We start from the raw sequence: 23,094 nt of genomic DNA on the forward strand, positions 1-23,094 counted from the left end.
GTTTGATCCTGGTTTAGACCTGGTTTAGACCAGGTTTAGACCTGGTTTGGACCTGGTTTAGACCTGGTTTAGACCTGGTTTGATCCTGGTTTAGACCTGGTTTAGACCAGGTTTAGACCTGGTTTGGACCTGGTTTAGACCTGGTTTAGACCTGGTTTAGACCTAGTTTGGATCTGGTTTAGACCTGGTTTGGACCTGGTTTGGACCTGGTTTGGACCTGGTTTGGACCTGGTTTAGACCTGGTTTAGACCTGGTTTGGACCTGGTTTGGACCTGGTTTGGATCTTGTTTGGACCTGGTTTGGACCTGGTTTAGACATGGTTTAGACCTGGTTTAGACCTGGTTTGGACCTGGTTTGGACCTGGTTTGGACCTGGTTTAGGCCTGGTTTAGACCTGGGTTAGACCTTGTTTAGACCTGGTTCAGTCCTGGTTTAGACCTGGTTTGGACCTGGTTTAGACCTGGTTTAGACCTGGTTTAGACCTGGTTTAGACCTGGTTTAGACCTGGTTTGGACCTGGTTTGGACCTGGTTTGGACCTGGTTTAGACCTGGTTTAGACCTGGTTTGGACCTGGTTTAGACCTGGTTTTGACCTGGTTTAGACCTGGGTTAGACCTTGTTTAGACCTGGTTTAGACCTGGTTTGGACCTGGTTTAGACCTGGTTTAGACCTGGTTTGGACCTGGTTTAGACCTGGCTTGGACCTGGTTTAGACCTGGTTTAGACCTGGTTTGGACCTGGTTTGGACCTGGTTTGGACCTGGTTTGGACCTGGTTTAGACCTGGTTTAGACCTGGTTTAGACCTGGTTTAGACCTGGTTTGGACCTGGTTTGGACCTGGTTTAGACCTGGTTTAGACCTGGTTTAGACCTGGTTTGGACCTGGTTTAGACCTGGTTTGGACCTGGTTTAGACCTGGTTTAGACCTGGTTTAGGTTTAGACCTGGTTTAGACCTTTGGTCAGGACACTAAAGATAAACATGTTGGATATAAAAATAATCATAAAAGAGTTTAAAGAACGTGTTTCAAATCCAACAGTTCCATTATTTTAGCTGCAGCGTGACAGTTTTTCTGAAGAAAATTTAAATATATTTCCATTTACTGGGGAAATAATTCAGTCGGGAGTCAGTCCAGGACTCTGTAGATTTCAGCAAAAGTCCATCTGAATTTAAAGCAACATTTGTCTGCATTAATATTTAAAAGTAAATTAATAAAGTTTTGAGATGTTTAATTTCACTTTAAATCAAATCAAGGTTGAAACATGAATAAAAGGCTTCTAGATAGAGACAATTCATGATTTAAGTCCAATTTGGATGAAAACTAGACTTTTTAAATTGATTTGAGACATTTTAATTAAATAATGCCACTGTCTTTTTCATAAAAAGCTCTTTCCGTGTGTTTTAGAGCTCGTTTAGTCCAGAGAACGACTGCGATTGTCAAATGATTATTTTAATAGTCGACGAGTCACAATGGCAATTTAGAGTAAACAACAAACTGAAACAAACGATTTAAATAGTTCATGTAGTTTAAATCACAATTGAAGCATTTCACTGTTACAAGTAAAAATGCTTTGAACTCTTTAAGGCAAAGAAACTGTAAAAACTGGATTCACCAGGTGTTTTTTTTATTACCGAGGCACAAAATCACCTGAATATTTGAGGCATGGAAATGAAATCGCACACGTTTAAAGCAGAAAAACGTGAACGGCGTTTGGACCCGACTCGGCTCTTTCACGCCGCGATCACGTGAGCTCCGTCTGTTTGGTCTGAGGCAGGAGCAACGCGGCGAATCCTCCGCTCAGCAGCAGCACCGACACCAAGAGCACCGGCACCGCACAGTTTGTGTCCACCAGGCGCCCGAACACCACGTTACCCATGATCGCTGCCACCCGAGCCACGCCCGTGAAGAAGCCCAGAGCGGTCGACCTGGAGGAGCGAAATATACACCTTATTATGTGTTAGAGCTCTTTAAGTGTAACCTGAGGTGTGTTAGAGCTCTTTAAGTGTAACCTGAGGTGTGTTAGAGCTCTTTAAGTGTAACCTGAGGTGTGTTAGAGCTCTTTAAGTGTAACCTGAGGTGTGTTAGAGCTCTTTAAGTGTTACCTGAGGTGTGTTAGAGCTCTTTAAGTGTTACCTGAGGTGTGTTAGAGCTCTTTAAGTGTTACCTGAGGTGTGTTAGAGCTCTTTAAGTGTAACCTGAGGTGTGTTAGAGCTCTTTAAGTGTAACCTGAGGTGTGTTAGAGCTCTTTAAGTGTTACCTGAGGTGTGTTAGAGCTCTTTAAGTGTAACCTGAGGTGTGTTAGAGCTCTTTAAGTGTAACCTGAGGTGTGTTAGAGCTCTTTGTTTACCTGAGGTGTGTTAGAGCTCTTTAAGTGTAACCTGAGGTGTGTTAAAGCTCTTTAAGTGTAACCTGAGGTGTGTTAGAGCTCTTTAAGTGTTACCTGAGGTGTGTTAGAGCTCTTTAAGTGTAACCTGAGGTGTGTTAAAGCTCTTTAAGTGTAACCTGAGGTGTGTTAGAGCTCTTTAAGTGTAACCTGAGGTGTGTTAGAGCTCTTTAAGTGTAACCTGAGGTGTGTTAGAGCTCTTTAAGTGTTACCTGAGGTGTGTTTGAGCTCTTTGTTTACCTGAGGTGTGTTAGAGCTCTTTGTTTACCTGAGGTGTGTTAGAGCTCTTTGTTTACCTGAGGTGTGTTAGAGCTCTTTGTTTACCTGAGGTGTGTTAGAGCTCTTTGTTTACCTGAGGTGTGTGGGATAGAGCTCTGTTCCCATGACGTCCAGAGCGTTCCAGGCGATGACAGAGACTCCACTGAAGACACACGAGAGCAGAAGAGTGTGGCCTTTGGTCTTCACCAGGTAAATGAGGAACACACTGATGCTGGACAACACCAGGCTGAAGGCTGAAGGTGCAAGAAGAACCACAAAGAACAGTTCCATTAACACCAGACCATGCAGGTGAACAGTTCTATAAAGACCAGACCCTGCAGGTGTCCGATCTATCAAGGCCAGACCTTGCAGGTGGGGAGTTATGTCAATACCAGGCCATGCAGGTGAACAGTTCTATTAAGACCAGACCTTGCAGGTGAACACTTCTATTAAGACCAGACCCTGCAGGTGAACACTTCTATTAAGACCAGACCCTGCAGGTGAACACTTCTATCAAGGCTAGACCCCGCAGGTGACAGTTCTATCAAGACTAGACCCTGCAGGTGACAGTTCTATCAAGACTAGACCCCGCAGGTGACAGTTCTATCAAGACTAGACCCTGCAGGTGACAGTTCTATCAAGACTAGACCCTGCAGGTGAACAGTTCTATCAAGACTAGACCCTGCAGGTGACAGTTCTATCAAGACTAGACCCCGCAGGTGTACAGTTCTATCAAGACTAGACCCCGCAGGTGACAGTTCTATCAAGACTAGACCCTGCAGGTGACAGTTCTATCAAGACTAGACCCTGCAGGTGTACAGTTCTATCAAGACTAGACCCCGCAGGTGTACAGTTCTATCAAGACTAGACCCTGCAGGTGTACAGTTCTATCAAGACTAGACCCTGCAGGTGTACAGTTCTATCAAGACTAGACCCCGCAGGTGTACAGTTCTACCAAGACTAGACCCTGCAGGTAACAGTTCTATCAAGACTAGACCCTGCAGGTGACAGTTCTATCAAGACAAGACCCTGCAGGTAACAGTTCTATCAAGACTAGACCCCGCAGGTGTACAGTTCTATCAAGACTAGACCCTGCAGGTGACAGTTCTATCAAGACAAGACCCTGCAGGTAACAGTTCTATCAAGACTAGACCCCGCAGGTGACAGTTCTATCAAGACTAGACCCTGCAGGTGACAGTTTGGATCAGTGCTTTTGCCTTGTTACCATGATACGAAGTCAAATAAAACTCACACAGAAGTGCTTTCCCCCCGATGCTGTCCATCATCAAAATGGTGAAGATGTTTCCGGGTAAATTTGACGCCGCGATGAAGAATCCCTCCATGTAAACTGTTCAAAAAAGAGAACACGTTTCATCTTTTTTATCTTATTTTTCTTTCACATCTGGATGACTCGTTTTTCGAGCCATTATCGCTGCATCACCTGCCGTCTTCACTGGGTAGCAGCTCTGGTTGTCCTGGGAAACGGCGGGGGTCGCGTTGGCACAGGGCGAGCCGCCGGCCTCGACTCGCTTCAACAGCTCCGGAAACCACATCCACAAACCGTAGAATCTAGAGCGCGAAACATGAGCGGGAAAAACAAAAGGATCATTTCCAAAACGTCTGGTTTTTGTGCCTTCTCCTTAAAGCTGGACTGTTTTTGGTGTTTCCAGCAGTTCATGGTCAGTTTTCTCGCAAATTGCGCCCTCTGAAGTGAATTTAGGAGCAATTGCCCTTTTTAGAATGAATTTTCAAACATGTACTTGTTTAAAAATGTCAGCATATCTTTGTAATCGGTCACATTTAAAAACCCTGTAAGTGTAAAGTACATCCTCTCCTGCGCTGAGCTAAAGAAAATATGCAGAATGTTGGACGGCTGAATTCAGTTCAAAGTATCCATCCATCCATTTTCTACCGCTTGTTCCCTTTCGGGGTCGCGAGTGACTGGAGCCTATCCCAGTGACTTCGGGCCTTAGGCATTTCCCTTTAATTATTTTAATAAAATATAGATCCAAAATGCTGCCAAAACTGCATTAAAAATGTACTGGGTAGTATTTTTCATGTGTACTTTTTGGCAGCAGTACTTGTAATCGAGTACATTTTTAGCCATGTAACTGTACTTTTGACCGGAGTACACATATTCAGTATGTTTTCCATCGCCGCGGTTACGCTCAAACATGTGTCTGAACAGGCCGAGCCCAAAGTGCGACCGATGAAGTATTAAAAGAATAATAAAGGATTTTTCGCCGAGTTGAGAGCTCAAGCGACTGTTGGTCCCTTTTTTTTAAAATGCGTATGCGCACTCACCGCACTCACCGCGCTCACCGCACTCACCACACTCACCACACTCACAGCACTCACCACACTCACAACACTCACCACTCTCACAACACTCACCACACTCACCACTCTCACAACACTCACCACACTCACCGCACTCACCGCGCTCACCGCACTCACCACACTCACCACTCTCACAACACTCACCACACTCACCGCACTCACCGCACTCACCACACTCACCGCACTCACCACACTCACCACACTCACAGCACTCACCACACTCACAACACTCACCACTCTCACAACACTCACCACACTCACCACTCTCACAACACTCACCACACTCACCGCACTCACCGCGCTCACCGCACTCACCACACTCACCACTCTCACAACACTCACCACTCTCACAACACTCACCACACTCACCACTCTCACAACACTCACCACACTCACCGCACTCACAGCACTCACCGCGCTCACCGCACTCACCACACTCACCACTCTCACAACACTCACCACTCTCACAACACTCACCACACTCACCACTCTCACAACACTCACCACACTCACCGCACTCACCGCACTCACAGCACTCACCACACTCACCACTCTCACAACACTCACCACACTCACCGCACTCACCACACTCACCGCACTCACCGCACTCACAGCACTCACCACACTCACCACTCTCACAACACTCACCACACTCACCGCACTCACCACACTCACCGCACTCACCGCACTCACAGCACTCACCACACTCACCACTCTCACAACACTCACCGCACTCACAGCACTCACCACACTCACCACTCTCACAACACTCACCACACTCACAGCACTCACCACACTCACCACACTCACCGCACTCACAGCACTCACCACACTCACCGCACTCACCACTCTCACAACACTCACCGCACTCACCACACTCACCACTCTCACAACACTCACCACACTCACAGCACTCACAGCACTCACCACACTCACCACACTCACCGCACTCACAGCACTCACCACACTCACCGCACTCACCACTCTCACAACACTCACCGCACTCACCACACTCACAGCGCTCACCACACTCGCCGCACTCACCACACTCACCACACTCACCACACTCACAGCACTCACCACTCTCACAACACTCACCACACTCACAGCACTCACAGGACTCACAGCACTCACCACACTCACCACACTCACCACACTCACCGCACTCACCGCACTCACCACTCTCACAACACTCACCGCACTCACCGCACTCACAGCACTCACAGCACTCACAGCACTCACCACACTCACCGCACTCACCGCACTCACAGCACTCACCACACTCACCGCACTCACCGCACTCACCGCACTCACCGCACTCACAGCACTCACAGCACTCACCGCACTCACCGCACTCACCGCACTCACCGCACTCACCGCACTCACCGCACTCACCACTCTCACAACACTCACCGCACTCACCGCACTCACCGCACTCACCGCACTCACCGCACTCACCGCACTCACAGCACTCACCGCACTCACCGCACTCACAGCGCTCACAGCGCTCACAGCACTCACCACACTCACCACACTCACCGCACTCACCGCACTCACAGCACTCACCACACTCACCGCACTCACCGCACTCACCGCACTCACCGCACTCACAGCACTCACCGCACTCACCGCACTCACCGCACTCACCGCACTCACCGCACTCACCGCACTCACAGCACTCACCGCACTCACCGCACTCACCACACTCACCACACTCACCACACTCACCACTCTCACAACACTCACCGCACTCACCGCACTCACCGCACTCACCGCACTCACCGCACTCACCGCACTCACAGCACTCACCGCACTCACCGCACTCACCACACTCACCACACTCACCACACTCACCACTCTCACAACACTCACCGCACTCACCGCACTCACCGCACTCACCGCACTCACCGCACTCACCGCACTCACCGCACTCACCACTCTCACAACACTCACCGCACTCACCGCACTCACCGCACTCACCGCACTCACCGCACTCACCACTCTCACAACACTCACCGCACTCACCGCACTCACAGCACTCACAGCACTCACAGCACTCACCGCACTCACCGCACTCACCGCACTCACCGCACTCACCGCACTCACCGCACTCACCGCACTCACCGCACTCACCGCACTCACCGCACTCACCGCACTCACCACACTCACAACACTCACCACACTCACAGCACTCACAGCGCTCACAGCACTCACCACACTCACCACACTCACCGCACTCACCGCACTCACAGCACTCACCACACTCACCGCACTCACCGCACTCACCGCACTCACCGCACTCACAGCACTCACCACACTCACCGCACTCACCACACTCACCACACTCACCACTCTCACAACACTCACCGCACTCACCGCACTCACCGCACTCACCGCACTCACCGCACTCACCGCACTCACCGCACTCACCGCACTCACAGCACTCACCGCACTCACCACACTCACCACACTCACCACTCTCACAACACTCACCGCACTCACCGCACTCACCGCACTCACCGCACTCACCGCACTCACCGCACTCACCGCACTCACCGCACTCACCACTCTCACAACACTCACCACACTCACCGCACTCACCACACTCACCACACTCACCACACTCACCGCACTCACCACTCTCACAACACTCACCGCACTCACCGCACTCACAGCACTCACAGCACTCACAGCACTCACCACACTCACCACACTCACCGCACTCACCGCACTCACCGCACTCACAACACTCACCACACTCACCGCACTCACCACACTCACCACACTCACCACACTCACCGCACTCACCACTCTCACAACACTCACCGCACTCACCGCACTCACCACTCTCACAACACTCACCGCACTCACCGCACTCACAGCACTCACAGCACTCACAGCACTCACCACACTCACCGCACTCACCGCACTCACCGCACTCACCGCACTCACCGCACTCACCACTCTCACAACACTCACCACACTCACCACACTCACCGCACTCACCGCACTCACCGCACTCACCGCACTCACCGCACTCACCGCACTCACAGCACTCACAGCACTCACCACACTCACCGCACTCACCGCACTCACCGCACTCACCGCACTCACCGCACTCACCGCACTCACCGCACTCACCACTCTCACAACACTCACCACACTCACCGCACTCACCACACTCACCACACTCACCGCACTCACCGCACTCACCGCACTCACCGCACTCACAGCACTCACCACACTCACCGCACTCACCACACTCACCACACTCACCACTCTCACAACACTCACCGCACTCACCGCACTCACCGCACTCACCGCACTCACCGCACTCACCGCACTCACCGCACTCACCGCACTCACCGCACTCACCGCACTCACCGCACTCACCACTCTCACAACACTCACCACACTCACCGCACTCACCACACTCACCACACTCACCACACTCACCGCACTCACCGCACTCACAGCACTCACCACACTCACCGCACTCACCACACTCACCACACTCACCACTCTCACAACACTCACCGCACTCACCGCACTCACCACACTCACCGCACTCACCGCACTCACCGCACTCACCGCACTCACCGCACTCACCACTCTCACAACACTCACCACACTCACCGCACTCACCACACTCACCACACTCACCACACTCACCGCACTCACCGCACTCACCACTCTCACAACACTCACCACACTCACCACACTCACCGCACTCACCGCACTCACCGCACTCACCACACTCACCGCACTCACCGCACTCACCGCACTCACCACACTCACCGCACTCACCACACTCACAACACTCACCACACTCACAGCACTCACAGCGCTCACAGCACTCACAGCACAAGACTCGGCCTCCCATCAAACCTCGAGCAGAGGCGAGGCTGTTCCGTGCCTCTGCACTTGCGTTTGTTTATTAGTGCGAAGGATCGCATCATTTCTCATCTCTGCTGATTTCCGTCTCTTCTGAGCTCGAACACAATCTTTCTCTGTCGTCATTTTGTGCTGTAACTGAAGGAACTCACTAAACACACACCAGCATATCCACCACAGCCAGGGAAACGTGCTGCTTTGCTGGGAGAACCACTCTTCTGTCCACGCCACCAGGAAATCCTTCCTTTAAATATGAACGTCACGGATCAAAAGGCGTGTCTCACCCGAAGGAGATGCAGTAGAACACGACGAGTAAAGCGGCGCTCCTCGTCCTCAAACGGCCTCGGAACATCTCCTCGATGGGCGACAGGACCTGACACAGACACAATGAATGAATACTGTCCCGTTTGAACCTGACACGGACACAATGAATGAATACTGTCCCGTTTGAACCTGAAGCGGACACAATGAATGAATACTGTCCCGTTTGAACCTGGAGCAGACACAATGAATGAATACTGTCCCGTTTGAACCTGGAGCAGACACAATGAATGAATACTGTCCCGTTTGAACCTGGAGCGGACACAATGAATGAATACTGTCCCGTTTGAACCTGACACGGACACAATGAATGAATACTGTCCCGTTTGAACCTGACGCGGACACAATGAATGAATACTGTCCCGTTTGAACCTGGAGCAGACACAATGAATGAATACTGTCCCGTTTGAACCTGGAGCAGACACAATGAATGAATACTGTCCCGTTTGAACCTGGAGCGGACACAATGAATGAATACTGTCCCGTTTGAACCTGGAGCGAACACAATGAATGAATACTGTCCCGTTTGAACCTGACACAGACACAATGAATGAATACTGTCCCGTTTGAACCTGACGCGGACACAATGAATGAATACTGTCCCGTTTGAACCTGACACAGACACAATGAATGAATACTGTCCCGTTTGAACCTGGAGCGGACACAATGAATGAATACTGTCCCGTTTGAACCTGACGCGGACACAATGAATGAATACTGTCCCGTTTGAACCTGGAGCAGACACAATGAATGAATACTGTCCCGTTTGAACCTGGAGCAGACACAATGAATGAATACTGTCCCGTTTGAACCTGGAGCAGACACAATGAATGAATACTGTCCCGTTTGAACCTGACACAGACACAATGAATGAATACTGTCCCGTTTGAACCTGGAGCAGACACAATGAATGAATACTGTCCCGTTTGAACCTGGAGCGGACACAATGAATGAATACTGTCCCGTTTGAACCTGACGCAGACACAATGAATGAATACTGTCCCGTTTGAACCTGGAGCAGACACAATGAATGAATACTGTCCTGTTTGAACCTGGAGCGGACACAATGAATGAATACTGTCCCGTTTGAACCTGACACAGACACAATGAATGAATACTGTCCCGTTTGAACCTGACACAGACACAATGAATGAATACTGTCCTGTTTGAACCTGGAGCGAACACAATGAATGAATACTGTCCCGTTTGAACCTGACACAGACACAATGAATGAATACTGTCCCGTTTGAACCTGACGCGGACACAATGAATGAATACTGTCCCGTTTGAACCTGACACAGACACAATGAATGAATACTGTCCCGTTTGAACCTGACGCAGACACAATGAATGAATACTGTCCTGTTTGAACCTGGAGCGGACACAATGAATGAATACTGTCCCGTTTGAACCTGACACAGACACAATGAATGAATACTGTCCCGTTTGAACCTGGAGCGCGGAGGAGGAGTTACCTTTCTGTACGCCGCGAGACGCTGCTCGTTCTCCACGATCGCAGAGACGCGGCCGACGCGCAGGGGAAATGCCTGAGAAAGTACAAAAATACGAACTGAAATAATGGAAAATGAACGTAAACGCCGTGTGCCGAAACCGCTCGAATATCAGACGAGTTCTTTCTTTAGTGTTGTCTGAATACACGATAAAGAATGTAAAGATGAGATCAATAAAGTGTGACAATCGCTGAGATAACCAGATTATGGCTTCAGACATTTTCTCTCCTCTAAAGCAGGATATACGGGTTTTACAATGTTCTAATTTTGACTTTATTTGGTGTATTTATACCTGTTGTACATATAAATGATAGTTTAACACAAATTGAACAGGCATTTGTGGAGAAAATCTGTAGAAAATGACAGGAAATGACATGACACCAGGGACACTCCTTCTAGTTAAAGTTTATGCAGAATTTACACAAAGAAACTACTTTTTTTCATCTGTACCTTGTGCTTTCCTTTGCCCCACGTGTTGAACTTGAACATGAGCTGAAAAACACCAGCCGCCTCCGCCTCACGTCCCGCCTCCACCACAAAAACAAGAAGGAACAACGTCGACAATCGTGATTATTCAAGTCGCAACCAAAACAGAACAATCGAGACCATTTTAGACGCAAAAGGATTTTTTGTTCAATCTAGAGTAAAAAAAATGTACCCAAATGTAAAAAACTGTATTATATCTGGCCGTTTTTCACACATTTAACTTTATTTTAAGTTTGTCAGAAAAAAATACATTCTTCCTCTTCCTCTGGAGTTTGTGGAGTTGTTTAGAAGTGACACAGAGGAAGAAGAATTCAATGGATTTAGTGATTTGGGGTAAAACTGATGCTTTGCTAAACTTGTTAGCATGTTCTTTATGCTATAGTTATCTGAATAACTGTTTATATGTTACGTTAACATACCAGACACTTACCACAGTTCTGTCTGTGCCTCATGTAGCTGAAGGTGTTAGCGTTAGCATACGTCATGTAGCTGAAGGTGTTAGCGTTAGCATACGTACACCTATTCACCATGTTCTCTCATCTGTTATTATTTTAAACTGCATTTCAAGATGAAATGTCTGTTCTTGGTCTCTCTCCCAAAAATGCGACATATACTCCAGTGCCACTTATTCATGTTTTTGCATTTTTTGGCTGGTGCGACTTATACCTCCATGAGAAACTTTGGGCTTTCGGGCATCAGCGCCTTGAAGACGAGGGCCGAGCTGAGGCTGGGGACAGAGCAGAGGACCACGAACACTCTCCAGCTCTCGAAACGGGCCCATTTTTGAGGAATTACCGACCAGGCCAGACCTGCCGACACAAGACAAAAAGACGGTCCGGAGTTTAGGGTCGCAGGGCTTTACAGCGCCGTCAAAAAGGTTGTACGCAGGTGGAAAAGTCTCCGGTCGAGAGAATGCAGAAGGAACCGGGACGTTCGTAAATGATCTAGTTTCAAATTCGGCTACGGGAAAGATTTGTTTGTTCGGATTTTGCAAAACAAAAAACAGGCACAAAATTCCGCGTCTTCTCTGTCGGCACAAACAAAAACAAGTGAAATTATTGTTGCGCAAAAGCGTCAGAAAGTCGTGCCTTTATTCGACCCCAAAGACCTGATTGTGTCTTGTTGACAGGGACTTTAATCCGTTTTGTTTGGACGGATGAGAAATGGGAACATGTGTGCGCGCCCTAGTGGTGAAGCACGTAATCACACGTGTGGAGGGAAATCTGTTGGAAAAATGTGTCACGTTTCTTCATAACGCTGCGTTGTGATTTTATTAGTTTAGACAATCAGTTGGATTGATATTTTTTATTTAGTTAATTTTATTGTATTTCTGTTTCTGTAATTTCTTTGTGATTTTAATGCATTTTTCCTGCTGTGAAAGCACTTTGAATTGCCTTGTGTATGAAATGTGCTCTACAAACAAACTTGCCTTGCCTTTTGCGACTGTCCTGTTCAATAAGTTTTTATTTAATTATGCTGTGATTTTGTTTGTATTTATGTTTTGCTAATGCTTGTTATGATTTATACCATGGGCGGAGCCAGGCCCTGGCTTTGGGGCTTGAGCCCCGGATCTTTGACCAAAAGCCCCGGATCTTTTAATATTTTAAAAATGCATCATATCGTCAATATATGTCATAACGTCAATTCTCTTTACCCGTTTCATTGGTTATTTTTGTTGAACTGATGTATGATTGGCTGCATGTAGAAAGTGGGCGGGAGCGTAGAAAGTGCGCGGTGTTTACAGCACGTCACGCAATCTGACCAATTTGGCCTTTTCTATCATTTAACTGAGGTTTTGCAAAAAATGAAGGGCATAAATAAGAGCAGATCGACTGGAAAAAAGAGACGTTCAGAACATGTGCTGAAAAACAAAGTTTATCTAACGTAGAATAGACAACAACAGCACATGATCGTTCAAACCATGACTTCATTGTGGTTGTCGGTGTAGCAGTGGCATCGGTCTGTGGACATTAGAGTTGTGAGTTCGAGCCCTGTCAGGGGCATGTTTTTCATATTTGTTTTGTCACTGATTGTTTTAAAGAACACCAAGATGTACAATTTCTTTAATAACTAAATGTCACCTCTACTGTTCTGTTCAACGTTTTTTGGAGGGAGGAGCTCTCTCAGAAGGCAAAAAGTCTGTCTTTGCCTTTGGAGGGTTACTGTCTGTAACTGCACTAAAACCACATCATATTGTCCAGAATGAACCCCCTCCCCTCTCTGGTCTTTGTGTCTTTTTTGGTTGATTTGTTTATAAAATAATAATAAAAGAAAATTTACCTAGCGCACGTCTAAATAAATAAATAATTAATTAAATAATTGATTAAATAAATAATTTAATTAATTAATTAATTCCTAGCTTGTGAATCTTATTTTTATTCACTGAAAAAAAACAGTTCTGAGTCTGAAAATAAAATTGAAACTAGAACTACAGATATATATTTGGGCTTCAAAACTCCTGCCATGGACACAATAAATGGCTACTTCTGGGATCATTTCACAACAAGTACCACCAGGTCTAAACCAGGCCAATAATGGGACTATTCCAGGTAAATTAGGGCTAAAACTGATCTAAAATGGGACTAAACTGATGACAAAAACGACAAAAATATTTCTCTAAATTCAGCAAATATTCAAACTGTAGAGAACCCCGTGTTGCCGCCAGAAGGAGCTTCCATACCACAGTTTGAGAAACACCGGCTTGGTTTTAAAGTACAGTTTTACTCATACGAAACTATAATCACACATTTGTTAAAACACCATTAGCTAACGGCACGTGTCGCTCATTTAAAACCACATAAAAGTGTCACCTGCTGCCAGAATATTTCCCGCCATCCAGAAAGTGGCCAGAGCGCTGATCATCGCGCCTCGTCTCAAGCGCGGCATAAACTCGGAGAAGTACGAGAAGATGACAGGAATGGACCCGCCGACCCTGCGGAGAGGAACATAACAAGCTTTTCATTTATTAAACATTTGTGGCCGGTTGTTCAGCGTCGGCGCTCGATACTTATTGGATTCTCCCAGACTCAAATCTCCACAGGTTCGATGAGGTATTTATAGGTCAGTTGTTTTTCCTCGGCGCGAACGGTTATTCAGGGTCAGGGAAAAGGGAGCGTTAGCGTTAGCCTCCGAACATTAGAAACCGGGGCTGTTCTAGCGACAACTGACAGTGCTTTTATTTTTTATTTTTTTAAGACAACTTTTAAGTTGTTTCCAGCATTTATAAACAGAACGCTTGCGTGCTAAAGGCTGGTCCCATTCCGTGAGCTAGCTCTTTTGACAGGTAGTTAGCATTAGCCTCCGAACATGAGAAACCACGGCTGTTTTAGCGACTGACAAACACACATGACTAACAGAACCTTGTGAGAAAACATTACCACGTGTAGCAGAGTTTAGCATCGTTTATTGTTGTAGCGATTAGCGCCAAAATTAGCATACATTAGCGATGGCCTAATCAATACCAAATATTGATATGTCGATACAAAGGTGTGATAAAACAACAACTGCAAAACATCAAGTGCTATTTTTCACCACTTTTAAGTAGTTTCCAGCATTTGTAAACAGAACGCTTGCATGCTAAAGGCTGGTACTGTTCCGTGAGCTAGCTCTTTCGACGGGGAGTAGGCGTTAGCCTCAAAACATGAGAAACCAGGTCTGTTTTAGCGACTGACAAACACACGTGAGTAACAGAACCTTGTGAGAAAACAATACCACGTGTAGCAGTTTAGCTTGGTTTATTGACGTAGCAGTTAGCGCCGAATTTAGCATACATTAGCGGCGGCCGAATCGATACCAAATATTGAAGTCGATACTGACTAAGGTTCTCTATACATATATTTTTTTAATTTATATTTTAGTTTATCTGTACATACATTGTTTTCATTTTTAGATAAGCGGTGGCCTCTACACTCCAGGCTCAAATTGTTTATTGTAGATAAGTAACGCGTGGCATTACTAGCATACATGCTAACAACGAAAAGTCTTAAGTCTTTTGCAGGACAAAAAATGACCAGAAATATAGCGGAGAAAATAGAGATAGAAGTCAACGTTAAAATGCACGTTTTTATTTTGCTAATGAGACAGAACATTAGCAAAATAAAGCCGTGTGCGTAACGGTTCTGAACGCGTCGCTCGTGGGTTTATACTGACCCGATGCCACTGATGAACCGCAGCAGCAGGAAAAGCCAGAAGCTCGGAGCGACACTGGCCAGCGCTCCGAAAACACCGTTCACAGTGAGGGACACGACCAGGACCCTACAGCGCCCCCTCTGGTCCGCCAGGTAACCCCACGCGTAGCCTCCCACCATCATCCCTACAAAACAGAACATACGTTTACGGGCGTAACTTAACACAACCTGTGCTGTTTTTAAGTCCATAAATAATCTGTGTGCATTAGCAAGTCGGGGCAAGCTAGCTTTTGTTTATTTCTCCATGGTAATTCCCTTTGGTGCCAGCAGATGGAGCGCTAACACCAAATCCTGATGAAAAATGCCTGACTGAGAGAAAGTGATGAGGACTTTTAATTATTTCAATTTCTAAACATGAGAAAGTAAAAGGCAAGAGCATGTTTAAAGGACAACAACAAAACAAATATAAATATGTGTATATAAAATAATATGTATTTGAATAATAAAATGTACTTAAAGCTCGATACTTAATTTAGGGCTACCACAATTATTTTGAATAATTAAAATGATAATTGTATTTTGTCGTAATCGTTATCTGGACTAAACAGACTCATAAATACCGTATTTTCCGAACTATAAGTCGCACCCCGGCGATGTTATGTTTATACTTATATCTTATACTTATACTCTGGAGCGACTTATATGTGAAATTATTTGTTATTTTTCTTCTCAATTATGCATTTTTTGACTGGTGCGACTTATACTTTGGTGCGACTTATAGTCCGGAAAATACGGTATTCTGCAGGTTTTTACCCAGGAAGATGCTGGCAGTGAGGATGCCCATGTCGGAGGAGGAGAGGTTCAGGTCGCATCGCGCCGTCGGCAGCAGAAACGACACGCAGAGAATCTCCACGGCGTCGCTGGCATTGGCCCATCCGCAAACCACCAACAGCAGCCAGTGAAACGAGCCGAATCCTGCAGGGACAAGCTTTAGGGCCAGGCAACTTCATTCAGACTCAGACCGGAGGAAAATGACCAACAGCAGCCAGTGAAACGAGCCGAACCCTGCAGGGACAAGCTTTAGGGCCAGGCAACTTCATTCAGAAGTATACAGAAAAATGACCTCTATAATAATACGATTACGAGAAGTGTGTCGGTTAAGTGTAAACTGTCTTTGCATCGCACGTTGATGACATCACAGAGGGATTCAACTCTACTTCCTGTCATTTAAAACTCTTATTTTTCAAAACGTCTTCACAAACAGCAGCTTAACGGAAGTAAAACTGTGATGAATATTTAGCACAGGTTCTACACCACCAAACTAAGTCAGAATTAGAAAAACAGCACCACCTTCATGTGGAACTTTAAGTTATTTTAAGTTTGTCATGAATATGTGTCGTCCGTTTTACTAATAAATACATAAAATACAGAAGAAGAGAAGGTCCAGACTGAACCAAAGCATTTTAGGTTCAAAGCCTGAACCTAAAATGTTCTATACAGTCCAATTTGAGGATTTACGTATGCATTTAATTGAATCATCAGTGACGGCTCGCACATAGGGGGCGCCGCCCCACCTGACCTGACTGCCTGTTTTTATTTTATTTTTAAAATAGTCTCTCATTTTGAAAAAATAACCTGTTAATTAGATGCTATTGATGATTTTGCTTTATGGGTTTAGAACTCTCCAGAATTACATTTACTTTCACTTTCAAGTTCCACGTTTAAAACGTGAACGTTTATCATGTTTGGTGTAGGAGCCAATAGGCTGTCTTGCCGGGGCTCCTGTTCGATCAGCCCCATTGTGCTGTATTTGAGCCAATGGCTCTCCTGCTGCTAGGCAAAAAAGAATACACATCCGCCAATCATCGTTGAGGAATTTTATGGGTTTGGGGCGCTGAAGATTAGCGCCCCAAAGTACCAAGATGCACCGCTGCAGCTGCTTGTTTACAGGTGTTTTCATTCCAGCAGCGAAGTGTGTCAAATGGCGATGTTGGATGAATTTGCCCCAAATTCAGTCAAATCCTTACAACTTACAAACAACTCGGGCCTGACCACACCATGAGTGTGAACGACGTGAAAGATAGTGGATTGTCAATTAAAGTACTGGCTTAATTACGCACGGTCTGCTAAATATAGGTATATACCGTCAAGGCAAGGCAAGGCAAGTTTATTTGTAGAGCACATTTCATACACAAGGCAATTCAAAGTGCTTCACAGCAGGAAAAATGCATTCAAATCACAAAGAAATTACAGAAACAGAAATACAATAAAATTAACTAAATTAAAAATTATCAATCCAACTGATTTTCTAAACTAATAAAATCACAAACAAAAGAGAAGAGTGCAAAGAAAAAATCCTTTCAGTCATATGCGCAGCTAAACAAAACTGTTTTTAGCTTAGATTTGAACATTGTCAGAGTTGAAGCCTGTCTCACATCTTCAGGAAGACTGTTCCAGATTTTAGCTGCATAAAACTGAAACGCAGATTCCCCATGTTTTGTCCTGACTCTGGGCACCAGCAAGAGGCCGGTCCCTGAGGTCCTCAGAGTCCGAGATGGTTCATATGGCACTAAGATATCCAAGATGTACTTTGGTGCTAGGCCATGGAGAGACTTGTCCACAAGCAGAGCTGCTTTAAAGTCTATTCTCTGAGCCACAGGGAGCCAGTGCAGAGACCTGAGTACAGGACTAATGTGATCATACTTCCTGGTTCTGGTCAGGACCCGAGCAGCAGCGTTCTGGATGTACTGCAGCTGTTTTACAGCTCGTTTGGAGAGACCAGTGAGCAGGCCGTTACAGTAGTCTAATCTACTGGAGACAAACGCATGGATAAGTCTCTCTAAATCTGGTTTTGACACTATATTTTTGATTTTGGCAATGTTTTTTAGATGGTAAAAAGCTGCTGATGTTATTGATTTGACGTGGCTATTAAAGTTCAAGTCTGAGTCCATTATTACCCCCAGATTTCTAATTTGGTTTGTAGGTTTTAGAGCGAGACTCTGGAGGTGACGCTAACACTTTCTCTTTGTTTCTGTGCGCCAAAAACAATTATTTCAGTCTTGTCTGAGTTCAGCTGGAGAAAGTTGTTTTGCATCCACACACTGATCTGTTGGATGCAGTGACAGAGTGAATCTACTGGTCCATAGTCACCTGCCGATAGTGAAACATAGATCTGAGTGTCGTCTGCATAATTGTGATAGGACACATTTTCACTGCGTATCAACTGACCTAACGGCAGCATGTAGAGGTTGAACAGAAGGGGACCCAGGACTGACCCTTGGGGCACTCCACAGGTCAGGGTCATGTGGTCTGAGACACAGCTACCAATTTCAACAAAGTACTTCCTGTCTTCCAGATAGGACCTTAACCAGTTTAGGGCAGTGCCAGTGATGCCCACCCAGTCCTCTAGTCTCTGTAAGAGGATCCCATGATCGACAGTGTCAAAAGCAGCACTCAGATCTAACAGAATTAAGACTGAGGCTTTGCCCGTGTCAGTGTTCAGGCGGATGTCATTTGTCACCTTGACAAGAGCAGTCTCAGTGCTGTGATGAGGTCTAAAACCTGACTGAAAAACATCAAATGAGTTGTTTATTAAGAGGAAATCTGTGAGCTGTTGGTAAACAACCTTTTCAAGGACTTTGCCCAAAAATGGCAGATTAGAGATGGGCCGGTAATGACTCAGTACTGCGGCATCAAGACTGCTCTTCTTTAGGAGAGGCTTTATGACCGCAGTTTTCAAAGACATTGGGAATGTTCCAGATTGAAGCGACATGTTAATTATGTGAGTGAATGGTGCTAACAAACTGTTCAGCACAGACTTTAGAAATCTGGTGGGTAACACATCAAGGCAGCATGTAGATGAACTCAGACTGGTGATGATCTCATGGACAGTTTTGTCAGTTACTGGTGCAAAGTGAGTTAGCTCTAAGTGTCTTGGTGGTTTTAGGGTAATTTTTTGCATTGTGGGATTTATAGCATTTTTAATGCCCTGAACTTTGTCATTAAAGAATAATGCAAACTCATTACACTTGGATGTGGAAATGAGTTCTAACGGCAGCTGAGCTGGAGGGTTTGTTAATCTGTTTACTGTGGCAAACAGGACACGCGAGTTGTTACTGCAGCTTCCAATTATTTCAGAAAAATATCTTTCCCTAGTTCTACATAAGATTAGGTTGTACATGTTCAGCTTTTCTTTGTAAATCTCTTTTTGAACCTGGAGCTTTGACTTGCGCCATTTCCGTTCGGCCCTGCGGCACTCCCTTTTCTGTGCCCTGACCGAATCATCATTTCTCCACGGCGCCTTCTGCTTATTTTTAACCATTTTAGCCTTTATAGGGGCGATGGTGTCCAGAACATTCAAAACACTAGATGTAACAGAGTTCAACAAATCATTTACATTAGAACATGAGACATTTTCAAAGTTTATCATTTCCATAAACAGTGCACCTGTGCCATCACTTATGTGTCTCCTCTGAACAACTGCAGGACCAACCGGAGGTTGGGGAGAAACAGACAGGTCAAAGAAGACACAGAAATGATCAGACAGAGCAACATCGATCACATTAACATTTGAAATATTTACCCCCTTTGTAATTATGAGATCTAGAGTGTGTCCTTTGCTGTGGGTGGCGCCTCTCACATGCTGAGTAAGACTGAAGGTTTCAAGGACAGCATCAAGCTCTTTAGCGTTTCTGTCACAAATATTATCAACATGCACGTTGAAATCACCTGTAATGACCAAACCATCAAAGTCTGTGCATACGACTGAAAGCATCTCAGTAAAATCATCAATAAAACTTTGGCAGTGCTGGGGAGGCTTGTCAAGAGAGGAGTGAGACGGTTGTGTATCCCACAATTCATGCTGCATGACTCCCGGTACTTTAGTTCGTATTTACTTACTAATTTCTCATACTTTGAGAGAAATTGAAACCACCCGCTTTACTGTGCGTCATCTCCCCCTAGGGGAGAAAAATAGGTTGAGTAGTTTGCCCTAAAATGCATCAAAATGCAGGAAATCATATCTATGAAATTCAAATTATAAATAGCCCCACCTAAAAAAAGAATCACCAGCCGCCACTGTGAATCATTTATTACTTTAGAGCTCATATTTGCTTCATTACCTTTCATTTATTTCAAAAAGGTTAGATTTGGTCATATTTTAATAGGTGGTGATCCGTGGAATACTCTCAAACAAAACGTGTCAAAAAAGTTTGAAAAATGATACAGAATTGTTTGTTTTAAGGGTGCAACCGGCGCAAACACAGAAGGCATTGTTATTTTTCACCATTATGGCACAAACTGTTCCCCAAATGTCTCTCTAAACTTTGGTGTCAAATGAAGAAATATATTGTATCACATGCATTTTAATACCTGCTTCTTCCACGGCTTCCTCAAAGGTGAACTTTTTGGTGGCACGCTCGTCCTCTTCGTTCAGTGTTCGGTCAAAAATAACATCGCCTGGAGAAAAAAAACAAGCAATTGAGGTTATGGCAACTCATTAATGTAAGTGACATTCAGTATCGTCAATAATGTTCAATAAAAAAATTAATAAAAAGAGATTTGCGATGGATTTTAATTTAAATTAACATGAGCAATGTATCGTAATTCAAATAAATATAATTCAATGTATTGGTCTTTTCAGAGTTTAAATACATACATGCTAAATTGAATGACAAATACATTAACAGCATTTTAGCCAAGTTATTGTTTTTATTTTGAGTATATATAAAAATGTGGCTAAACATAATTCAATTGCAACTGAGTTTTTTACTCTTATGTTACTTCTGCATAAAACAAAACAAACTATTTAGACTTGTATTGGTTTTGTTAATATCATTTCACAAGCGCAGCTAAATTCAACCTATGAACAATCTGAACGGACGCAACAAGTAAATTGCTATTTTGTTTTAACAATGACAAATGGGTGAATATTGCACCCGGATGATTGATATTATGTCACAGTATTGCACATGATTATGACAGTATTGCACATGATTATGACAGTATTGCACATGATTATGACAGTATTGCACATGATTGACAGTATTGCACATGATTATGACAGTATTGCACATGATTATGACAGTATTGCACATGAATATGACAGTATTGCACATGATTATGACAGTATTGCACATGATTATGACAGACAGTATTGCACATGATTATAACAGTATTGCACATGAATATGACAGTATTGTACATGAATATGACAGTATTGCACATGATTATGACAGTATTGCACATGAATGACAGTATTGCACATGATTATGACAGTATTGCACATGATTATGACAGTATTGCACATGATTATGACAGTATTGTACATGAATATGACAGTATTGCGCATAATTATGACAGTATTGCGCATAATTATGACAGTATTGCACATGAATATGACAGTATTGCACATGATTGACAGTATTGCACATGAATATGACAGTATTGCACATGATTATGACAGTATTGCACATGAATATGACAGTATTGGACATGATTATGACAGTATTGCACATGAATATGACAGTATTGCACATGAATATGACAGTATTGTACATGAATATGACAGTATTGCACATGATTATGACAGTATTGCACATGAATGACAGTATTGTACATGATTATGACAGTATTGCACATGATTATGAAAGTATTGCACATGATTATGACAGTATTGCACATGATTATGACAGTATTGCACATGATTATGACAGTATTGCACATGATTATGACAGTATTGCACATGAATGACAGTATTGTACATGATTATGACAGTATTGCACATGATTATGACAGTATTGCATATGAATATGACAGTATTGCACATGATTATGACAGTATTGCACATGATTATGACAGTATTGCACATGAATATGACAGTATTGCACATGATTATGACAGTATTGCATATGAATATGACAGTATTGCACATGATTATGACAGTATTGCACATGAATATGAAGATGAATGACACATGTTGTAGTATATTATAAGTACATCTTATTTCACTTTGTCACTTTAACAATAATTAGTGCAAACATGAACCGCCATATGGCAAAGGTAAAAGTCCAGTTGTGCACATATGAATGTTACTATTAATGTTACTTATTAATAATCTAGTAGTAGTAAACAGTAGTAGTAAAAAATAAACAGTAGTGGTAAACAGTCGTAGTAAACAACAGTAGTAAACAGTAATAGAAGTTAACAGTAGTAAACAGCAGTAGTTAACAGCAGTAGTTAATAGTAGTGGTAAACAGTAGTAGTAAACAGTAGTAGTAAACAGCACTAGTTAACAGTAGTAGTAAACTGTAATAGTAGTTAACAGCAGTAGTAGTAAACTGCAGAAGTAAACAATAGTAAACTGTGGGTAACTTGCCATCGTCCGAGTCCAGGTTGGTCTCCACGAGGAGCGGCGTCTCGAGTTCAGCCTCTTCAGCAAAAACGTGACGCGCCATCACGATCACCGTAAACGAATCTTGTAAAGTTTCGCCTCTAAAACGCTCCACTGGCCATTTTTATTCGCCCCTCTCGCTCAGCTGACCGTCCCCATGACTGTTTACTGCTCGGGTCCAGGCATTTCGCACGGGGGCGGGGCTAAGGCGACACGTCACTCGCCTCGCGCCCACTACTGTAAAGGTAACACTAGAGGACGAGGTAACTGCGGAAAACACCTCAAGCCGCCATGTTGTGACTGTGAAATTTGACTCAACTCGTTCGTGACGCCGTAAAAGCGCGTAGTTTTATTTATTTCTCGTTCTTGTCGTTCTCTGTGTGAATTAG

At 44.7% G+C, this 23,094-nt stretch overlaps 1 protein-coding gene across 1 annotated transcript; it reads right to left on the minus strand.

Annotated features, from left to right (window-relative positions):
* Window positions 1-1,732: 1,732 nt before the first annotated feature.
* On the minus strand, window positions 1,733-22,889 carry sv2 (synaptic vesicle glycoprotein 2). The gene is made up of 13 exons (XM_072435753.1): window positions 22,691-22,889; window positions 20,686-20,772; window positions 16,129-16,290; window positions 15,338-15,500; window positions 13,999-14,120; window positions 11,855-11,997; window positions 11,153-11,230; window positions 10,667-10,738; window positions 9,155-9,243; window positions 4,078-4,205; window positions 3,889-3,984; window positions 2,731-2,890; window positions 1,733-1,920 (listed from the first exon to the last, which is right to left on the minus strand). Exons 1-13 carry the CDS (start codon window positions 22,767-22,769, stop codon window positions 1,737-1,739), a joined length of 1,563 nt encoding a protein of 520 aa, XP_072291854.1. The 5' UTR covers window positions 22,770-22,889; the 3' UTR covers window positions 1,733-1,736.
* Between the last annotated feature and the right edge of the window lie 205 nt (window positions 22,890-23,094).

Source organism: Eucyclogobius newberryi, unplaced genomic scaffold (assembly GCF_026437365.1).
Source record: "Eucyclogobius newberryi isolate DKJ021-1_F unplaced genomic scaffold, fEucNew1.0.hap1 SCAF_7, whole genome shotgun sequence".
Lineage (NCBI taxonomy): Eukaryota > Metazoa > Chordata > Actinopteri > Gobiiformes > Gobiidae > Eucyclogobius > Eucyclogobius newberryi.